The sequence below is a fragment of the Carlito syrichta genome, unplaced genomic scaffold (genome assembly GCF_000164805.1).
Source record: "Carlito syrichta isolate Samal-C Ts95f unplaced genomic scaffold, Tarsius_syrichta-2.0.1 Scaffold308051, whole genome shotgun sequence".
Lineage (NCBI taxonomy): Eukaryota > Metazoa > Chordata > Mammalia > Primates > Tarsiidae > Carlito > Carlito syrichta.
In genome coordinates, this window is record NW_007252147.1 from 916,151 (window position 1) to 938,152 (window position 22,002).

General features: G+C 37.8%; 1 protein-coding gene and 1 pseudogene across 1 annotated transcript in view; one reads left to right on the forward strand and one right to left on the reverse strand.

Annotated features, from left to right (window-relative positions):
• Positions 1–7,348: 7,348 nt before the first annotated feature.
• The window catches only part of SYDE2 (synapse defective Rho GTPase homolog 2), a 41,409-nt gene continuing 26,755 nt past the window's right edge, over positions 7,349–22,002 (reverse strand). Inside the window, exons 5-7 of the mRNA XM_008064809.2 lie at positions 15,667–15,848; positions 11,966–12,197; positions 7,349–7,915 (exon numbers count right to left, since the gene is read on the reverse strand). Coding sequence (XP_008063000.1) covers positions 7,419–7,915; positions 11,966–12,197; positions 15,667–15,848 — 911 coding nt within the window. The 3' untranslated portion in view covers positions 7,349–7,418. The remainder of the gene's footprint in view (positions 7,916–11,965; positions 12,198–15,666; positions 15,849–22,002) is intronic.
• On the forward strand, positions 15,279–15,442 carry LOC110596258 (annotated as a pseudogene).

The window sequence follows — 22,002 nt, forward strand, 5'->3', positions numbered from 1 at the left end:
TTTCACTTACCTAATGATTCAAACTTGTTCTTAGGTTAAAGAGTGGGCTTTACAATGGCTGCAGGGTGGGAAAAGTTAGGCAAGAACAGACAAAAACAGGCTGGCAAACTGTATCTTGTTTCTTGAACAAAGGTCAAAACAAGAGGTCACTATTCAATATCTGCAGCTGTGAAAAAAACGCCAGCTGTATGCATGCTGTCTCATAAGGTTTTTTAAAAAAGTCTTGAATGTAAGGGGCTTTTTTTTAAATTTACCGTCCACTGCACTTTTCTAAAGTTGGAATTGTAAACTCTCATTGGAAAATTTACTTTGAAGAGTGGAAATTCCAGTCAAAGTACATGGACTCTAGAGGGCAACACCAAGCTTTCACTATGGATATATACACCTCCATTAAGAAAGCAAGATGAAGCCAAATGGCATAAAAGTATGTCAGTGACCTTGTCAAATAAATAAGGATGACTTTAACCCAATGCAAGGGTAATGTTTAGGCATTTTTCTCACTTGCTTAAAACAAATACTTGACATTGAGAAAAATAAAAACATAAAATGCAGTGCCTGTCCCCCAAAATGTTTCACTGCTACTAATAAGGAAGAGTGCTATTTATAGGGTTCATTCAAGTTGATGACAATCTTAAAAATAAAATGAAAAATAGGTTTTTCCAGTTCTAGAAGAAGTGCATGCTAAAGTGAGTTGTGTCAAAATTGACATTTTGCTAACACTTTCTGTAAAATAAATAATACGCTTTAACAAGAATCTATCTTAAAGATCTTCCTTTCTTATGGTGAGATGTACCTTTTCATACACATAGCAATTAAATAATTTTATGCTGAACTCTGCAGCAAAAAATTACCCCTAATTTACCAACTGATTGTATTCTGGAGATGCTAATTTTCCCAAGGTCACTCTAACTCCAAAAGAAAGACAAGTCATTAAAAAAAAATAGATAACATTACTTTCTTAACCACAAATAATTTATTACTTGGGAGTAGATACTTTTAAAATTACATAGACATTGCATTTTATAGTTCTTAGTCTTTTTCTGACAAAAACACAACCATTCTTCAAGTATTCCATTCTCTAAGTATCCCTTTACAGTCATTCATTTATTAACAATTAACTGAATATCTTCTGTGTTCTTAGGCATACGGCAATGAACTAGATACACAAGGTTCCTGCTACCATGGAGAGCACACTCTAGAAGGGGGAACATAGATAATAAATGAATAAATAGACAAATAAACAAAATAATTTTGGATAGTAACAAATGCCTTGATGAAAATAAGCCTAGGTGGCGTGACAATGACAATGGATATAGGCATAGTTTTTAAAGTTTTCTTCTCAAATTGGGTTTAAATGTCGACATTGACCAAAGTTAAACATGTCTACAGTTTAGTCAAACATTACCCTATTTGGCATTTGCTACAAGTAACAGAAATTTCCATCTTCTTCTTCCCCTAATTCTCAGAGCAGGCTTTTCAGAGGCAGCCTCTTTGAAGTGACATTTGAGCAGAGAAGTGAATGACAAAACAGAGCTACCTAAGTAAAATCTGAATAAAGAACTTTCCACACAGAAAGAATAGTCAGTTCCAAGACCCTCAGGAATGAAGCCCCTGGTGTTGCTGGAGAGGAAAGGGTCTAGGAAGTGATATGGTTTATCCTTTTAAGATTAGCCTCTACGAATAGGCTGGATTGAGTGTGGAGAGGGGAGAGTGATAGCAGAGATGAAACAGAAAGAGATGAAGGAATGGTGGTGGTTTGGACTAGGGTGTTGGCAGCCACACACTGAAGTGCAGTTTCAGGACACACAGCACTCAGAGCTGTTGAGAGCTGGGATGCATTGTGGGAGGGTGGACAACAGGGTTTGGACGAAAACCAGGGAAGCAACATGTACATTTGTCCCTGTTTTGTCTGCTCAGCATCCAAATACTCTTCTTGTAATCACAGAATTTACCACTGTGCAGGTTTTGGGGAAAGGGTGCAAGCTTATTGCTCCCTAACTCCTGGAAGCTGGGGTCCAATATGAGGCTTCTGTCAGGGACCATGAATCTGGAGTGATGCCAAGAAGCAGGGATGTCCTATAATTAGTTCCAGTGGTGCACATGGGGCTGTTTAATGACAGTGGCAGCAACATCAGCACCAGAACCAGGCAGGGTCTTGATGGCTATCATTCTGACCACCTGGTCTCTCCTAGTTTCTGTTTTCTATTTCTCCAACTTGCCTATTTTTTAAAAATTACTTTAAAAATTGAAGTATGACTTATTTAAAGAGCACAAATCTTAAGTATACAACTTGATATAGAAACACCTGTAGTGAGTCTGTGGCATTCCCGTGAGTGGGTGGGCGGGAAATGTGGATTATGTTGTGATGACCAGACTAACAAGGGTCTGAAATTATGAAACTGTCCTGGGAGTCTGTCTACTTGTGTCCTCTTCTTACTTTGAGATAATCAGATTGTCTCCCTCCTCTTTGCCATCATCATTTCATCAGTAAGAGAGAATGCAGGGAGATGAATATTTGACTAAAAAGCATTCTAGTGCAGTGGGTACTCATTGTTATTTTAACAATAAAGCCACTTTCTCAAAAATGGCAAATGATCTCTGAACTAGATCTTTGACTACATAGAGGTGTCGGGGTAGAGACGTGGACTTTCGTTGGATGAAGTTCGGGTTTAAGGAAAAGGCATCACATTATCTACTGATGAACTTCCATGCTCATCCAGTGACCACAAACTCAGTATGTTTCTTAATTTAATATAAATCTGTATTTGCCCTTTATCCTCCAGTCACTTTGAATTATTTGGTGGTGACTACCAAAAAATTCATGTCATTTGGATGGGCTCTGTGATCCTCACACTGAAGTTCTTGCTTCCTTGTCATGAGGTTGGCGAGGGAGAGTCTTCCCAAGACTAGACTTGAAGAAAAATGGCCCAGGGTCTTAAAAAAAAGTCTAGTGGTGAAACCCCCACCTAGATCAATATGTGATTTTCAGCACCCTAAAACAGCCCTCCCTCTGATCCATTATCTCTTCAATACATTCAATTTCTGCCGGGTTAGCCAGTCAGTTTTTCGGTGAGACAGACCGCAAGAACTCTGACATGCAATACTTCAGCATTTATCAAATATGGGCCTTACCAAATTCAAAATGAAAACTGTCAGAAAAAAGAGCATTTCTCTTTGCACTAAAGTCTTCAGGTCAGTAAAACTCAAATTAGGACCTGTTCTTATTAAATATAAAACAACTTTATCATACCCAAGGACCCAAACATTGATATTTTTAGTTTACAAAATCCTAAGTCTGGAAATTAAATTCCTTTCAGGAACTGTACCAGTGCCCAACTGTTTCTTCAGGGTCCCAAACATGTAATGCTACACAATCTGAAATTTTCCTGACAGCTATTACGTATGACTTTACTTGGATATATATGAAGCTGTCTTGCTTTCTTACTCTAGTCATGGCTCTATAAACATCACTACCAGGTACAGAAGCATGAGTTCTAACAGTTAGTAGGACATTATAAGGCATTTTAAGAACTACTATATTAATAATGCCAACATCCAATACAAGGAACGCAAAACAGCCATTTCAACCTCATTTGATGGCAACTCCAGCCTTCAGCTGCTCAGGCCCTATTTCTTTCACAGTTCACTGGTAGATTCTCTTAGCTCCTACATTAAGATATATACAACCACTTCTCACTTTTGTATTGCTTCTATTCTGGTTTGAATTACCATCTTTCTAGCCCGTATTACTGCAAAACTAGATGCTTGAAAATATTAGTGAAATGCCCTCAAAGTCCTAAAGGAAGATCAGTTTAAACCTAGAACTGCAGGTCCAATAAAAATGAAGGACAAAAAAATAGGAAAAATGTGAGTAAAAAATAAAGACCCTGCCAGACATGCAAAGACTCAGAGTGTCTCCCATGCACCTTTTCTGGGGGAAAGAGGCACTTGAAAACATACTCCAGCAAACAAACAAAAAAAGCATATTCAGAAAAAAGAACATAGAAGTACAAAGAAAATACATCCCAGAGCACTAGCTAAAAATCACACTGTCCAAATTTGATGATGTCGATTAAGAAGCATAAAATGATCTCTAGGTTAAGGCGAAGAAGATATTTTTCTTCTGTCAAAGAAAAAGAAATAAAGACAAGAATAAATTTCAGGAATCCCAGGATGAGAGCTAAAAGCACTCTAAAAGTTATGGTAAGGAAAGCATTTTTCTTCTGTCAAGAAATAAAAGCAACTGTATACTCCAGATAAAATAAAAATCTGCAAAAGCCATGACCCAGTTATAAAGCAAATGACATACGGCACAACTTGGGGAAGTTGGTGGCTGCAAGGTCAAAGAACCCATTTGATCTTCATGCTAGGAACAGTCTGCCTGGGTCAACACAGACGTAAGGATGCAAGATTAGATAAGCAACAGGAAATAAATTACCTGGTTTCCTTGTGTATACTTTTGCATCATCTAGTGTGACCGCCCATTATTGATTTGCAGTCTTTAGAATGTAAGTCCAAAGGAAAGATATACAGGTCTCCAAAATAATACGCGTTAATGTTGGTTATATAAGTGAACAGTATGACTTACACAAGTGAGGAGGTAAAGGGAAGGAATGAATTAGAAGGGAAGTAGAGAGCTTGTCATTTCCTGAATAGCAGGGGGTCAAAAGAGTCTGTTCAAAATCACTAGATTAAAAAAAAAGATTACTCGTTAATGTTATAAAAGAAATCGAATGAAGAAAAATATAACCCCCCAAAATGACGGGAAGGAATGAAGATAAACTGATGATTCAGAACAGACAGTCAACAGATTCTGCTTCACTGATAAATCAAGAAACGGCATGAATAAACATGCTGTTACCTCTGAGAAGTGAAATGCAGTGGATGGCAGGAAGAAACACTTTAACTTTTTATTTTCTGTCCAGCTAAGTGGTTGGAAATTTTTATTCAGGCACATGCTCTAAAATTAAAATTGTTTTTAATCCTAAAAAACATTTGAGCTGGCAGGTTCAGAAAGGTGTAATAGTTGACCACACAAAAAGATTCCAGGAAATTATAAAAGGCAGGTATAAAAACTCTCAAAAAAGATTGGAAGTAAAAGGCCATTTAAAGGCATTTAAACTTACTCAGCACTTCTGGTGCAGCAGAGACAATAAAAGGGGTTTATAGTGATTAGGCGACAAAAATGATTAGAATTCCCTAACATGGCAGAGACTAACTAAAACTATTCCCATCCAAAATAATATAATAATATAGTAATAGAAGTATGGCCCTTAAAGTAGTTCAGATTCAATTTTGAACAAATTGTGGACAAAAACTCAATTTTGGACAAATAAGTGTTATTACATATATTTATTGATAACACATGATGGTCCAATACTCCAACACCTTTGCTTAAAAAGAATATTAAAATAAGTGATCCTTCAAATCATTATGATAATTAATCCAGACACTAAGGTTACATTTCTGGAACAATTTAATTCATACAATATATATGATATAGCAAACAAAAAGAAGAAAATGGAGACAATCTTCCTACAAGACATTTAAAAGTACTTTCTTTTTACTTTTTACTTAATACAAATGTATTCTTTTGGTATTCTTCTGAATTGTTACACAAAGCTTTAAAAAATGAAAATCTCATATAAAAATAGTTATCTTTTTTAATTATGGGCTTTCAAATTAAATAAAGTATTCTTTTTACCAATGTATATTGCATAAAAATAGTTAAATAATACTTAGAAAATCAGGAAGTCAGTTTTTTAATGGCTGCTATACCTTAAAAGTTGGTCATTTAAATTTTACCTATAATTTTAAAATTACATATTCTGTAGATATAAAAGTTTAAAAAAATACATTTTGATTTAATAAAAAAGCCTTCTAAACTTACATTTTCAAACACTGCTGTGACTGCCATAATGACTACCTTGTAGAAATACTTAGCCAAAATAAGTTAATTTTTAAAAATCAGTAACATGTAGCATGGCTGGCAAGATGACTTCTTTAGAAACAAATGGGGTCACTATAAAGTCAACGTTATGAAGGTACTGCTACAAATAAATACTTAAAGGGGAATACAAAAATGCACAGAATAGGTGAAGTGGTTTTTTTTTTGTTTTTTTTTAATCAAAGTTACCAGTGCAGAAATCTGGGCACTTAATCCTTTAAGGAGTTAGAGAATTTCAAATTTAAAAGACAGTTTTTCACAGGGAATATTATGAGTTTCTGAAAATCAAAAAAAGAAAGGTTATTCTTTCTACTTTGATGCTTCTAGAGTATTTTTGTTCAAGTGTTTTTATGTAACTCCTCCTTAACTTAAATGTCTTTTCCCTGAAAAAGACACTTTAAGCTAGTGATTTTGGCCTCATGACATACATACTTTGAACATACATGTGATTCTACAGACAATCCCTCCCCCCATTCTGATACCTATACATATATGCATTTATAAATATACACATACTTTCGGGATTATAAAAATATTTAATTTTTTATAAGTTTAAATAATTACTAAATGTTAATACAGAATACATTAATATCTGTGTAATTTTACTTTTTTCTTTTAAAAGATTTTCTTATAGCAGCATTTGCATTGCAAATGAAATGTGACCAAACGGTGTTGCAGTGTACCGGGACCCATACTGCGAATCAGACGGAGTAGCCTCAGTGACAGATGAGCAGGTTCTCTGAAATACAAAAACCTGGAGGGGCAAATAACTTATCTGAACCTTCTAAGTGCGCTTGAAAGTGATTTCCACAGAGTTGGCAAGACGTATTAAAATATCCCAAGAAGTCCAAGTTATCTTTATCTCCGGAAAAGTTTTCTAATAAGTATAAAACTTATGTTAATGAATAGCATTTTTAATTGAATCGCATAAACTTATTAGAAATTAATTAAAGATTTCAAGAGTAAAAAAAGTAAAACATCACAGTGGGAGGTAAAAGAAGAGAAAGTTAAGACTCAGGCATGGCTGCTCACTCCTGTCATTCCAGAACTTGGAGAAGCTGAGGCGGGAGCATCACTACTTGAGGCTAGGAGTTTGAGACCAGCCTGGGCAACATAGTGAGACCTCGTTGCTACAAGAGAAATTTTTTAAAAATTAGGCGAGGGCAAAACTCTCGGGTCCCCTCTTATTGTGGCAGTTTTTCTGTCCTCTCAATAAATCCTGCTTTCTAAAAAAATAAAAATAAAAAATCAGGCGTGGTGTTGCATGCCTTGAATCCCAACCACTCAGGAGGCTGAGGCAGCAGGATGGCTTGAGCCCAGGAGTTTGAGGCCACAGTGAGCCATGATCATGCCACTGAACTCCGGCCTGGGTGACAGAGTGAAACCCCAATTTAAAAAAAAAAAAATTTAGAAAGGAAGACGGATTTGAAACTTTAAGACATTATGAAAAACCAAATAAAGGTCCTAAATCTCAAATACTCATATTAAGCTTGTTTTTGTTGAGCTCACGCTCCAGATTTCCAATCAGAGTATCAATACTTTCTTGTAGATCTCTGAGATTGACTTTTCGATCCACTGTAGACTCAATTGTCTGCATTGTCAAATATGTCTGAAATGTGCACTCTTTAGAGAGAGGAATTGGCTGTTCAATTATTACTTCTGATCCATCTACTTTGCCATAATTTTCTCCATTTTCTCTGTCTTCTGAAGGGACGTCATCATAATCCACATCATTTAAATTTTCTTTTGTATTTAAAATGTAGTTTTCTCCACAGCTGCTCCAGTCTCCTGCGTAACGATTACTAAGTGGACTGTCGAGTCTGGTTTGCCTTGGCCTCAGTACTGATGAATCAGTACCACTCAAATTTAACATGCAAGGCCGTTCCTTCTTCCGCCTCAAGTAATTCAGAGAGGACTTCTGCTCTGGAAACAAATCGTCTGTTGATTCTTTGAGAGTTAAACGTTGCACTAGAAATGAACAATAATTCTGCTTTAGTGACAATATTTCAACTGGCCTTAAAAAAATAGGGCTAAAGATAAGCCATTTAATAATCAACTAAAAACATGCATTAAAACAAAAACATGCACACTATCAAAAGAAAGCATTCCATAATTATTTTTTCTATCACCAGACACAATCAAGATTAGAAAATAGAAGCTAGTGGAAGGTTCCGTAGTGCTAATTCATGCTGTATCATAATGTCCCCAAACAATTCAAATCCCCAAGATTGATCAACTTTCTGTGCAAGTTAATCATTATTCAGCTGTAATTCAAACAGTAGCTAAGCTGGTGGCTTCTCCTAAACTAAAAGCTACAGCAAAAAGCAGGCAAGGCATGTTGGTGTACAAACAAAACATAACAAGAAATTCCTTTGTCTGCAAACGTCTAAATGAGGCAAAGGCATCTAGATTGATCACTAGAAGTTCTGACACTTGTGGGCGTTTGTGCAATTCTATTAGCAGCAGTGTCATTAATTACTTTACTAAGCAGACTGAATTTCACTTTGATAAAATGCACGAATACTAGACTTGACCACTTGTTACCTGAGTTTGATTATACTCCATTATCTACTAATAGTCTTCATTTATTGCCTGGAAATAGTACACATATTTTATTTTCCCATTCTGGCTCGGTATTTAACAATCCCAAATAACATTCCCCATATTAAGACTCATTTCTTCTGAGAGTATGCTTGTGCTGGCCACACAGAAGATAACCAGAGAGGCACACGTTACTTCATCATAAACCAAGGTTTTACTGCTCATTCTCTTGTGTATATTGAACAACATACTTATCCAAGGCTCTTCTGCATATAAAATGAACTTAATTTAAAATGTGAAGGCATGATTATTAAAGATTACCCATAATACCTTTATCTGCTTGCTTATTCTACGCTAATAAGTGCCTCTCTGTTTTTACTTCCCTTCACTAAAATAAAGGGAATACAAATCAGTGACAATACACCAACTTCATACTCTCTGACATAGAATGAATGCTTGTTTGCTGTACAAAATAAGACAACTGAAAAACTATACAGAAAAGTATATGGTTCTAGCTTCCTAGACATATGGTGATATTGATAAATTTTCAGAGTTTACACAATTTCTAAAACTTGTACTTTACTGAAATACTTGCTAATAGCATACAGGTATGTTTTTAATATTTCTGTTAAGTTTTTATTTTTATTTTATTTTATTTTTTTGAGTTGGAGTCTCACTCCGTCACCCAGACTGGAGTGCAGTGGCCGCCCCCGGCTACCGCAGCCTCGACCTGCTGGGCTCAGGCTCCAGCGATCCTTCTGCCTCAACCTTCCAAGTAGCTGAAACTACAGGCACGCGCTACCACGCCCAGCTAATTTTTTGATTTATTGTAGAGATGAGGTCTCGCCAAGTTGCCCAGGCGAGTCTCAAACCCGCGGGCTCAGGCAATCCACTCGCCTCAGCCTCCCAAAGCGCAGGAATACAGGCTGAGCCACCGAGCCCAGCTTAGATTTGTTTTTAATCACTGCTTTATTAGCCTTTTATACACAGTATAATTACCTTAAGAGAAATATGTGAGCACTCTGCTAGGACCTGGGTATATAAAGTTAAGCATAATCCCTGACCTCTCAACATTTACAATCTAGTGAGAAAAATTAAATAAAAAGAATGAGAGAAAAATGGGTGCCATTTCCAAAAATCGTGTCCCAAATCTACTCACCATAAAAAATGTGGTATTGCAAAGATTTGTGCTATTCATTTAAAAAATAACTGCTAGGTTTTTAAAATAACTCTAAATCTATTTCCTTTTTTGTAAAGTAACAAGGTAGCCTATCAATAACTTTCCGTATTCCTGAAATGGCACATCCATTTTTGAATGAAAGCTTTTCTCGGGCCAAGTGACTACACTTCATCTACTTAGTTTCTGACTTTTCTTGAATCCAATACCAAGGAATTTAGAGGGAATGTCTCCTCTCATCCTTCTGCCCTGTTCTGTCCTTTGAGTTACTACAACTAAAGAAAAATGACAGGTTTTAGAAAAAGTAGCAGTTGTTTTTAAAGCCAACAACACCAAGTCTTTAGGAAAAGGTGCTGTACACTGGGAGACAGTTGTTTAAGTCTGTCATTAGAATATAGGAAATACGAAATGTGAACCTGCTTTTCCAACATGGGATATAAATTTTCTGCTCCCAAACCAAACAAAGGTGGCTATTACAAAATAACAAAACGATATTAACCTCTGAAACAAAATTAATGACAAAGAACTCAGGTGCTGATAGTAAACTTAATGGAATCTCCAGGGAAGCAAATTTCATTTGTGACTGTAATGATAGATGGCTTTCTACCAAATTCCTGATTTTATTAGAATTAAAGTTGTTCTACAAAAAGGAAGTACACATTTAAAACTCTGAGAAGATCAGGCACGGCAGCTCACGCCTGTAAACCCAAGCACTTTGGGAGACAAAGGCAGGAGGATGTTGGAACCAGGAGTTCGAGATCAGCTTGGCAACATAGCAAGACCTCGTCTCGACAAAAAAATAAAATCAGCGGGCTTGCTGGTGCATTTCTGTAGCCTCAGCTACTCAAGAGATCAAGGGGGAAGGATTGCCTGAGCCCAGGAGGTCGAGGCTGTGATGAGTGTAATCGTGCCACTGTACTCCAGCCCGGATGACAGAGTGAGACTCCAACTCCAAATAAAAAACAACTACTCTGAGAGATTCCTTAAGCTGGGCATCAAAAACTGTAACCAGTTACCAATTACCCAGAGAATCTGAATCCTAGATTTTTACACAATTAAAATTCATTCTAATTCAGTTAAAATATAATCTAGAATGTTTAAGCCTGTATTTAAAAGAAAGTAAAAGCTTAAGCTTTGAAATTTAAGAACTGACAAATTTTATTAACTTATTTTTAATTCATTTTTGAAAATTAACTAGACTTCTTTTAAAAGACTAAATCAAGAATTCCTTTGTACTCTGGTCTTTCCTTCTCATATATGCCAATAAAAAAGTAACAGGAAATATTTGCTAAGGGTTCACTTTACGCTAAACACTTTGCTTATGACCTTAGATGCATAATCTCAACCTTCACAACAACACTGAGGTAAGCATTATTTAGAGAGAAGCAAATTGAGGCTTGAGAAGTTCAAGTGTGTGCCTGAGTTGGCAAGTGTCACAGTGCGGATCTGAACCCAAGCCTGACTCCAGGGCCTACCGCTTTTACCAGCACTGTGTTCTAGTAAGCACAGAAGTACCTTCACGCTTCATCCTAAGCAGTGTGGACAAGAATAGCAGGGGTTACCTCCAGATAAGAAAATTCTAGAACTTAAATCTTTTATAGAACATCTAATTAAATACATATTTCTTTTAGCTCTGGGACTATATAAGAGATATGCTAGGAAAACAACTGTACTCTTGGGTTACTGACTGGAATAAGGAATGGATAAGAAAGATGAAAAGATCAAAGGCAACTGATAGTTCAAACTGGTATAATTGAAGAAAGACTATGAATACAGTAAAGACGTCAGGAAGAAGAACTGATTTAAGGAGCAAGACGAATTCTGCTTCATGCCAGTTGAACTAAAACAAGGAAGAGTAAAGGAATTAGTATTTATTATCTATTATGTGTCAAGAGATGTGCCGAGCACCTTACATATACAATGTTTCATTTAATCTGCATATAAAATCTATAAACAGATTATTAAACTCACACAACAAAAGATGATACTGAGGCTCTAAGATGGTAATGTGTTTGCCCAAGGCCAGACTGCTAATAAGTGGCACAACCAAAATTCAGATCCCTATCTGACCAAATCTAAAATGTGTCCATTGATCTGTATGTCTACAATGTTATCAGGAAAGGCAGAGAATTTAAATGGAAAAAAAAAACAAACCTGAAGGGCAGCTATCAATTTATAACTATTTGAAAAAGCAAAATCTGGAAAAGATTTCCTTCAGGCATATACAGAAATGCTTGATGATTAGCTGACTCAAATATCCTATCAATGAAAGAGAAAGATATTTCCATGGAATCATTTACCTGGCCAGAGTTGGAGTAAGTAATGAAGAACTTCAATATGTTTTTTAAAATCCAAAGCACTTGCAAGTTCTTCTGAATCAGTAAAGACTCTGTTGTTATGGCTGGAAGTCTCTTGCTTCTGACTTAATAATACTGGTCCAAAGCACACAGCCAAGTTCTGGCAGGTCATCTTATTCACTTCATGATAAGAAGCCACCAATTTCAAATGATCCAATAACATCTTTAGGGTTGCCTAAATTAAATTAAATTTGACTTAATATAGTCATACAGGGACAAATTCAAGGACACAATTTGTAGCAGAAAACACAGATAAGCATCCTGTCACTTTTCTCAAAGGTTTGCTTGTAAGTTGGATTTTGGAAACTGAAACATATTTTCTTATAAAATTATTACATGGAGCCTAAATTATGATCCAACATCATAATTCAATCCACTAAATGGTTAAAACACACACTTTTTATAAAACGCTTATGAGTACATTCCAAATTTCACTGCAGTCCCTAGGAAAACACATCATCAACTCTTTCTTCTCTTCTCTCTTTTAACTTTTTTTCTTTCTTTCTTTTTTTTTTTTTTGAGTCAGAGTCTTGCTCTGTCACCAAGACTGGAGTGCAGTGGCATGATCGCAGCTACCGCAGCCTCGACCTGCTGGCTCTGGCAATCCTTCTGTCTCAGTCTCAGTCTTCCAAGTAGCTGGGACTACAGCACGCGCCCCCACACCCAGCTAATTTTTTTGATTTACTGTGGAGATGAGGTCTCGCCATGTTGCTCAAGCTGGTCTCAAACTCCTGGACTCAGGCAATCCTCTCACCTTAGCCTCTCCAAATGCTAGCATTACAGGTATAATTACACTGTGCCCGGCCACTTCTCTCTTTTAAAATGACAACAGCAAAGGCTGTGATGGAAAAGCAATTAAGGTAAAAGTTCTCATTTTTAAGTGAAGATAAGTCCTATAGTTGTAAGTAGGGGCTGTCATACTTAAATCTAGGAAGTAAATGATTCCAAAACACAGTCAGGTTCTATCACGAACTAGACTATGAAAGATATTTTCAAAAGGACAATGTATTTCTTAACTCATAAATACTTTAAGTAGACAAACCTTAGGAAAGGAAAGAATAGTACAGTTAGAAATAAAATGAAAAAGTATTGAAGAAAATATAGTGGTGGCTCACGTCTATAATCTCAGCAATTTGGGAGGCTGAGGCAGGAGGACTGCCTGAGCCCAGGAGTTCAAGAACAGCCTAGGCAACACAGCAAGACCTCGTCTCTACAAAACAAAATCAAAAATGAGCCATGTGTAGTAGTGTGAGCCTGTTGTCCCAGCTACTCAAGAGGCTGAAGTAGAAGGATCACCTGAGCCCAGGAGGTTGAGGCTGCAGTAAGTTGTTACTGTGCCACTATACTCCAGCCTCGGTGATAGAGCGAGACCTCAACTAAAAAACATAAACAAAACAAAAACACAAACAAACAAAATATATATATATATCCACATTCCTAAAGAAACTAGTAAGGGGAGTTAGTTCAAGAAGTACAATGGTTGTTTAGGTTTAAGCAATCATGGAAAAAAAATGATTTATTTTGAAGACATGATATATGATCAGTCATTTAACAAAATAAGTAATCTCTTCTTCATAAAGCATATTGAAGAAATAAATGCCAATTAAAAACCAATTTTAAGATCTCATAAATAAAGAAAAATGAGACGTCTATGTCTGGAACCATGAGTGACAAATGGACTTGATGACGAGAAGGCTGTTAGTAATCCTGGCAAGATCAAGCCCAGAGCAGTGAGACAGAGGCCAGATCCCAGTGTGCGGAGGAGCGAGTGAACGGGAAGAGCGGGAACAGCCAGACATTCTTTCAATGTTTGGCAACACAGAGAAGGAGCCAAGAGAGAATGAAAGCTAGAGGAAACGACAACTGATGTCTTACATCAAAACGAGTTAAAGACGTGAATCCCATTTGTTCCTCTTTTTATTCATAATTATTTCCTAACACAGGTAGAACTCCATATACACTGGGCTCTTACGGTTATTATCAGGTCATACTTGTAAGCAGCACTCACATACATACAGTGTCACACCTGCTAAACATACGTTCAACCTCAATAGCAAACAAAGAAAGGCAACTTAAAATGATTTGCCTACTAAGTAAGATGAGCCTAAAAATGCTAATTGTCACGTCCTTTGCAAAAATTAGTATGAAAACATGTAGGAAGAGCCTTAAAATGTTTACATTATTTAAAGGAACAATTCCAGTTCTGAAATTCTAAATAAGTAGTTCTAATGCAAAAGAAATCTCTGTGTACAAATATACACAAATAGTTCGAAATCTGGTATTATACAAAAAAGAACAGTGAAAAATAATGTGAAATTCACTCAATGGTATATTATGCAGCCCTGTTAGAAAGAATATTAACAGCACGGGCCAGACCAAAATTCATATGATAGACTATAACCCAAAAGCTATATAAATTTAAATTCCCTAACACTCATTCCTTCCACCTATAAGTAAAGTGGCACTGGCAGTTTTACCTTGATGGGGAAGGAACTCATCCCTTCTGCTTCACCCCACCCTCTGCTCCTGCATTCTCTAGCTGTTCCCTTCTCCCCACATAAAGGAGAGTCACTGCTTGTCCAACTGGACAGAGTACAGGAGACCACAGTGAACTAGTGGTCTAATACTGGCTTAAAGCTTCTACCTGCTCATTCGTGTACTTTCTGTCCCCACATGATAAGAAACAAAGGAAAATTCAGCCTCATAGAGACAAGCCCAGCCCTACCTCTCTTATTTTCCTGTTATAAGGAACAACTGTTCAAGTTAGGCTAGGCTGGTTCTATAGACCTAGCCATGCTTCTGTCTGTCTCCGACAGGCACACCCAAGGATGATGGTCTCGAGATTTAGTTTTGGGGGAGGGAACAAATGGGAAGAGGCAAGAAGGAAAAATGAGGGAAGCTGGTGTTGCTTGTCTTAAGGCTGAGTCATGTACAACAAAACAGTTACCAGACCTAAAAACAGACTAAAAGGAAACAGGCCAAAAAGTTCATTATAGTTGTCTTTGGATATTAATTGTAATTTTGCATTCTTCTTCTTTATATATTCCCAATTTTTCTACAATAAACATACATTATTATAGTAATATAACAATATATAATTTTAAAATGTATAGGAAACATTTATTCGTGCCTGGGCTAAAATGATATACAGAAAAAATAAAACCATTTTCTAAATTTACTGGTTTAAAGACATTTCTAGATTGATGCTGCTGAAACGCAGTAAAAGCTTTTGCCTCAATGCACACCTGAGAGCAAGATGGGCCACTAGCAGCTCTACTGGAGCCACTGTGGAAATTCTCCCTCGTGTCGCGCCTGCTCAAACTGTCACGGTCTGATTGGGAAATATGGCCTCAATATGTGCCGCCAGGGTTTCCGTCAGTACACGAAGGATCTCGGTTTCATTAAGTTGGGCTGAGTGATCTTCCTTGAATGGATTATCCAAGGCATGCACCCAATGAAAGCATGCTACCTCCTTGCACATAAAATTTAAAAATTCTAAAAAGAAAGAAACGCAGTAAAGGCAGAACTTGAACCCAACAAATGCTATAAATGTGAAATACCTAAAAAAAATTTTTTTAGCTCTGGAGCCGAGTATAAAATTCATCAGCTGGCTTTCAGGAAAAATATCTATAAACTGTGCTTACCTTCTCAATCTCAGGCAGACAATCCAGCAGGTCAACAGTGTACTTAGAGTCACCGGAGTCATTCTCACAACCACTTGATGACATTTTCAAAGGACTTCTTGCCATTGCATCTAATACAGCCTCATAAAGCTGCTTTGTTATCAGAGGGGAAGGAAGTTCTCTTAAATAATCCTTAAGAACACCTTTAGAAAACAAACAAATCAGAGATAGTTGACAACCAGACTTCAGAGTGAAATAAAGAGCTACGGTTATCAAAAAAAATTTAACTATTATTATAGCCAGCTTTAAATATTCTGAAAATAATAAAAGCAACTATGTAAAAAGAAAGCATTATAATAAACCATTAGCAATTTTTTTTTAAATCAGAGTCTCACTCTGTCATCCAGCTGGAATGCAGACTGCATCCTCGACCTGCTAGGCCCAGGAGATCCTTCAGCCTCAGTCTTCCAAGTAGCTGGAACTACAGGTGAGCACCACCATGCCGGGCTAATTTTTTTACTTTTATTGTAGAGACTTGGTCTTGCCAAGTTGCCCAGGCTGATCTTGAAACTCTGAGCTCAGGCAATCTTCTCACCTCCACCTCCCAAACTGCTGAGATTACAGGCATGAGCCACTGCACCTAGCCATATTTTGTATTCTTTTAAGCTTCCTTGGTAACTTTTTGTTCTGAAAGCATGTTAAAAATGCACACACATAATTTCCACATACCATACATATTCGGGTTGTTGATCATAAAGATATTCTTGATACATATACCCTTATTAGTTCTGCTGCCCCATAAAAAAGTTCCTCTGTATAAACAGAAGGAAGGCACATTTACATTAATTATGAATTATACAAATTTTGAGTTTCTAGACTTTTAATCAATAGTGAAAGAGTACTATGTCTTGGGTACCATGGACACTATTTGGGTGACAGTGGCACTGAAAGTCCAGATTTCTCTACTACTCAATATATCCATGTAACCCAACTGCACTTATATCCCCAAATCTGTTTTCAATTTAATAAAATTTAATTTTAAAATGTTAATGAAAATTTAAAATCTAATTGAAAAAAGAAAGAGGACCAATGGTCCAAATATATTTCTTCTTTAATACTGGAGACGTGTCTTAGACATACTGGATGGCTGGACAATCTCTAATGCTACACTATTATATAAAGAAAAAAGTCATTCCCAAAGCCAAACAAAGGAAATAAAAAGCCAAGAACAGAAACATCGGATGTATCACCACAACAGGTAGTGAGGGAAGTCAATTCCATACACAATACAAGTGGTTCTGAACTAAGAGAAATCACCGATGGCAGAGGAAGCAGAAAAGAAGACTGGTTGTTAAAGGCTGGAATGTGATCACAAGGGAAAACGCGAGTTACTTCTGATGCCAAAGACCTTGATGCATACAAAATTGATTCAGAACATGCTCCAGCTTAGCTGAACACTTAGTCTGAAAGCTTAGTTTGAACTTTGTTATAGGAAGCTTCCCAACTGATTCTTAAAATTTTAATACAAACACGGTTCATTAGTTTCTTATGCATCCTTCTAGTGTCTACTTATGCAAAAGTATGTATCACATTATTATCCTCTTATACTACAAGAAGACAGCATAGACAAGTGGAGTACCTCTGGAAATCTGAAATGTTCTAAAATCCAAGACTTTCTGAGCACCAACATCATGCTCAAAGGAATGCTCACTGGAGCATTTCAAATGCTGGAGTTTACACACACACACACACACACACACACACACACACACACACACACACACACACACATCCAAGTCTGAAATCTGAAACACTTTTGCTCCCAAGCTTTTTGGATAACATATGCTCAACCTGTATGTTGTTCTGTTTCTTGCTTTTTGTTCAACATCATCTCCTTGTGTTCCTTGCAGTATGCAGACAGCTTCCTCAGTCATTTTTACAACCACATCATAGTACCCCAATGTACAGATGACCCCCACAGTGTTACCAGTTAAATCCCCTGCAGATGGACACTTGGGTTGTTTCTAGTCTTTTGTGTTTCCAAAACACGTTATAATGAATACCCTTACACACCATCACTTAGTATGTATGCAAGTATGTTTGCAGAATAAATGCCCAAAGCAGGACTTTTTTTTTTTCTGAGTTGGAGTCTCATTCTGTTGCCCAGACTGGAGTGCAGTAGCACGCTCACAGCCACACCCTCGTTGGCCTGCTGGGCTCCGGCAATCTGTCTCAGCCTTCCAAGAAGCCGGAACTACAGGTGCGCACTACCACGCCTGGCTAATTTATTTATTTATTTTTTGGTAGAAATGAGGTCTCGTCAAGGTGCCTGGGCGGGTCTCGAACCTGCAGGCTCAGGCAATCTACTCCTTGGTCTCCCAAAGTGCTGGGATTACAAACTGAGCCACCGAGCCCGGCCTCCAAAGCAGGACTTCTGAGTCAAAAATGCATTTGCAATTATGAGGAAAAAAGAGGAACAAGAATGTTGCTTTCCTAGGTTTGGAACTTGACCATCTAGGTGGATACTAGTAACATTACTTAAAATAAAGAACAAAAGAGGAAAACTATGTTTTAGGAGGTAGAGGTACAAATTTCATTCTGCATACAGAGCTTAGGGTATCTATGGGATATTCAAGGCTGCTGAATATAAAAATCCGAGGCTCAGGAAAGAGGTAACTGGAGACACCGATCAAAGAAGGATTTAAAGATAACTGGAACCGAGGGAATGACTGAGATGATCAGAGAGGCACACAGTGATAAGAGAGGGCTTAGAAAAGCATCCTGAGACTACAACTCAAAAAAAAAAAAAAAAGTCTATGGTATCAAGTGACACCCAACAAGTTAGGGTAGATAAGGATGGTGTTAAACACTACACGGAGCATGGTGTTTCTCCAAATTGAAATTGACTGCACATTAAAATGACCTGAGGAACTTTTAAAACTTCTATTCTGGAGCCCCAAGCCAGCCCTACTAATAAGTTCCTCCTTGTGTTCTAGGGCAGCAGGGTTTTGTAACTAGGCACAGAAACAAGGATCTAGAAAGATAAGGATCCAAAAATGTCCCCCCAGAAAGAAGTCAATAGCCTTGGCAAGCATAGTTTCAGGGGACTGAGGACACTGAAATCAGGTTGCATTTGGTTAGGAAGTGACTGGGTGTTAAAGAAATAGAGAAAGAACTATATAAAGCCTGTTTGAGAGCTCGGCTTTGAGAGAAGCTGATGACTACACAGGAGAGGGGAAGGCAGGGGAGAAGCAGAATCAACATAAGGACTTTTCTTTAAAGATGGAAAATACTTCAGCATTTGAGTGCTCATGCGAAGAAGAGAGGAAAAAGGCTTTTAAGGACCAGGAGAGAGGGAATATAAGCAGCTGATCAATGTCCCCAAAGAAGAAAGACTTCTGAGAACAAATAAAGGAATTAGAGTTTGTCCACCCTTTCTCTAGGATTATAGAAAGGAAAGTGGAAAGAACGTATGTCAAAGAAGGCATATTGGGAGGCTGGGTCACCAGAAGCAGAGCAAGTTCCCATCTGATGGTTTCTATTTCTGAGGAGTTAGGAGGCAAGGTCATGTGCTAGGAGTGACAACACGGGTGAAATGAGGTTTGAGAAGAGGGAGAAGATATTAAATAGATACTTTGGAGACTAGGAGAGAGAGACTGAACAGACAAGAAAACACACAATTATTAGCAGACGCCATTCCGAGCCTAGTTGATTTTGAAGTTCATGGATTAATGCTGGTACCAGACATACCATTTTTTTTCTCATAGTGGTCAGCAACACAGACACAGGCTAGAAAGGCAGACCCGTGCTTCTAGGCAACATGGAGCAACAGGGACTAGATCTACCTTCCTGCTGGAGCCTGCAAGATAGTACTGGCGAGTAGAGGGTTGCCTGGAGGCAACTCTAGAAACCCTCAATGGTCTCACTGAATCTTCATCTGAGAACTGATCAGCACATGTAGTGAAGGCAACTATATAAAGCTGGGAGAAGAACTGCCCAATCACACATGCACGTGTGGCAATTACCCAACGATGGGGAAGGAATCACCCAAAAGGATTAGAGAGAACAATTCCAGGACCCGACATGGGGTAGGCAGTTTCTCCTGTTCTGAGAAGCCAAAATGGAAAACTGTCATTTCTGAGATCTGGGTACAGTACTGTTTGGGGTTAAATTGTGTCCCTCCAAAAACATATTAAAGTCCAAACCCCTTGTACCTCAGAATGTGACCTTACTTGGAATAGAGTCTTTACAGTGGCAATCAAGTTAAATGATGTAATTAGGATAGGCCCTACTCCAATATATGTATGTCCTCATAAAAAAGGAGACACAGAGAAAGACACATAGAGTTAAGATGACAGGAAGAAACACAGGGAGAATGCCATGTGAAGACAAAGAACTGAAGTCATGCATCTATAGGCCACGGAATGCCCAAGATTGCCAGAAACCCCAGAAACTAAGAAGTAAGGAAGGAGTCCTCTACAGATATCAGAGGCATCAGGGCCCAGCTGACGCTTTGATTCTGAACTTCTAGGCTCTGAACTGTGAGGAAATCGATTTCTGTTGTTTTAGCTGCCTAGTTTGTTGTACTTTGTTACGGCAGTCATAGAAAGCTTATACAAGTACATAGTAGAGTTTTGTTTCAGTAGTGACTCAAAGAAATAGAGGAGCCTTGTCTCCCTTTCTACCTAATAAAGCTTGAAAGCAAGACTAAAAACTCTGTAACTTATACCATAACACAACTCAAGAGTATTTACAGGAATACTCCCAAGCACCCAAGAAATAATATCCAGCACCCAAGAAGATAAAATTCACACCTGATAATCAATAAAAAATTACCATGCAGATAAAGAAGGGGGTAACTATAACCTGAATGAGAAAAATCAATGGAAACCAACCCAGAAAAGACACAGATGAGAGAAGTAGTAGATGAGGACATGAAAAAGTTACTATAATGTTTGTATAGTAATGTATTATAATGAACAAAATTATATATGTTCAAAAGCCTAGAACAAATTAGCCCCATGTGGTGGGACATGCCTGTAGTCCCAGCTACTTGGGAGGCTGAAGTGGAAGGATCACCTGAGCCCAGCTGGTCAAGGCTGCCCTATGATCGTGTCACTGCACTCCAGCCTGGGGGACAGAGCTAAATACCAAATTAGAAAAAAGGGAAAAAAGTCTAGAATAAAGATTTAACATGTTAAGTAGAAACATGGAGGTAGAGGCAAGAGGACTGCCTGAGTCCAGGGATTTGAGACCTGCCTGGGCAACTTGGTGAGACCCTGGCTCTACAATAAATAAATAAATAATTAGCCAGGCATGGTGGCGTGAGTCCATCGATCCAGCAACTTGGAAGGCTGAAGCAGAAAGATCGCCTGAGCCTAGCAGGCCGAGGCTGTGGTAGCTGTGAGCATGCCACAGCACTCCAGCCTGGGCAACAGAGTGAGATTCTGACTCAAAAAAAAAAAAAAGAAAAGCATTTTTTAAAAAAAATCCAAATCAAACTTCTAGTAGTGAAAACTAGGATGTCTAAGATTAAAAATGCAACAAATGAAGATTAATATTAGAAGAGAAGACGAGTGACTTGAAGATAAAACAATAGAAATTATACAAAATGAAATCGCAGGGGGTATTGAAAAAGAAAACACATTATTAGTGGCCTGTGAAATAACTTCGAATGGCCTAATATACATACGTGTAACTGAAATGTACAAAGGGATGGAAGTGGCAGAGGGTGGTAAGGTAGGGTGGAAACAAAAATAATTTGAAGGAAAAAACAGAAAAAATAACCCTACATAGTATTAGAGTCCGAGATTTCAACACCCTATTAGCAAGAAGAAAGAAAACAGCAAAATAGAAGGCTAGGACAACAGTATTAATCAACTTGACTTTAACAGAGCACAGCCCATCCAAAACCAACACAATACACATTTCTTTCAAGAACTCAAATGGAACATCTACCAGGAAAGCCCATATCCTGGGCTTTAAAATAAAAAAGTGAAAAATGTAATCCCAGTACTTCGGGAGGCCACTCAGAAGTTCAAGACCAGCCTAGGCAACATAGCGAGAACGCGTCTCTACAAAAAATTAGCCAGGCATGGTGGTGTGCATCTGTAGTCCCAGTTACTCGAGAGGCTGAAATGGAAGAATTGCCTGAGCCCAGAAAGTAAAAGCCATGGTGAGCTGTGATCATGCTACCGCACTCCAGGCTAGGCAACAGAGTGAGACTCCAACTCAAAAAAAAAAGAAAAAAGCTAAGTTATAAAATGGATTCATGTATCGTTGTCACTAACACATACATTACCCTTAAAAAAACAAAGTTCAGGAAAACAGCTTCTTCGTCTAAGAATCTCAATGTAC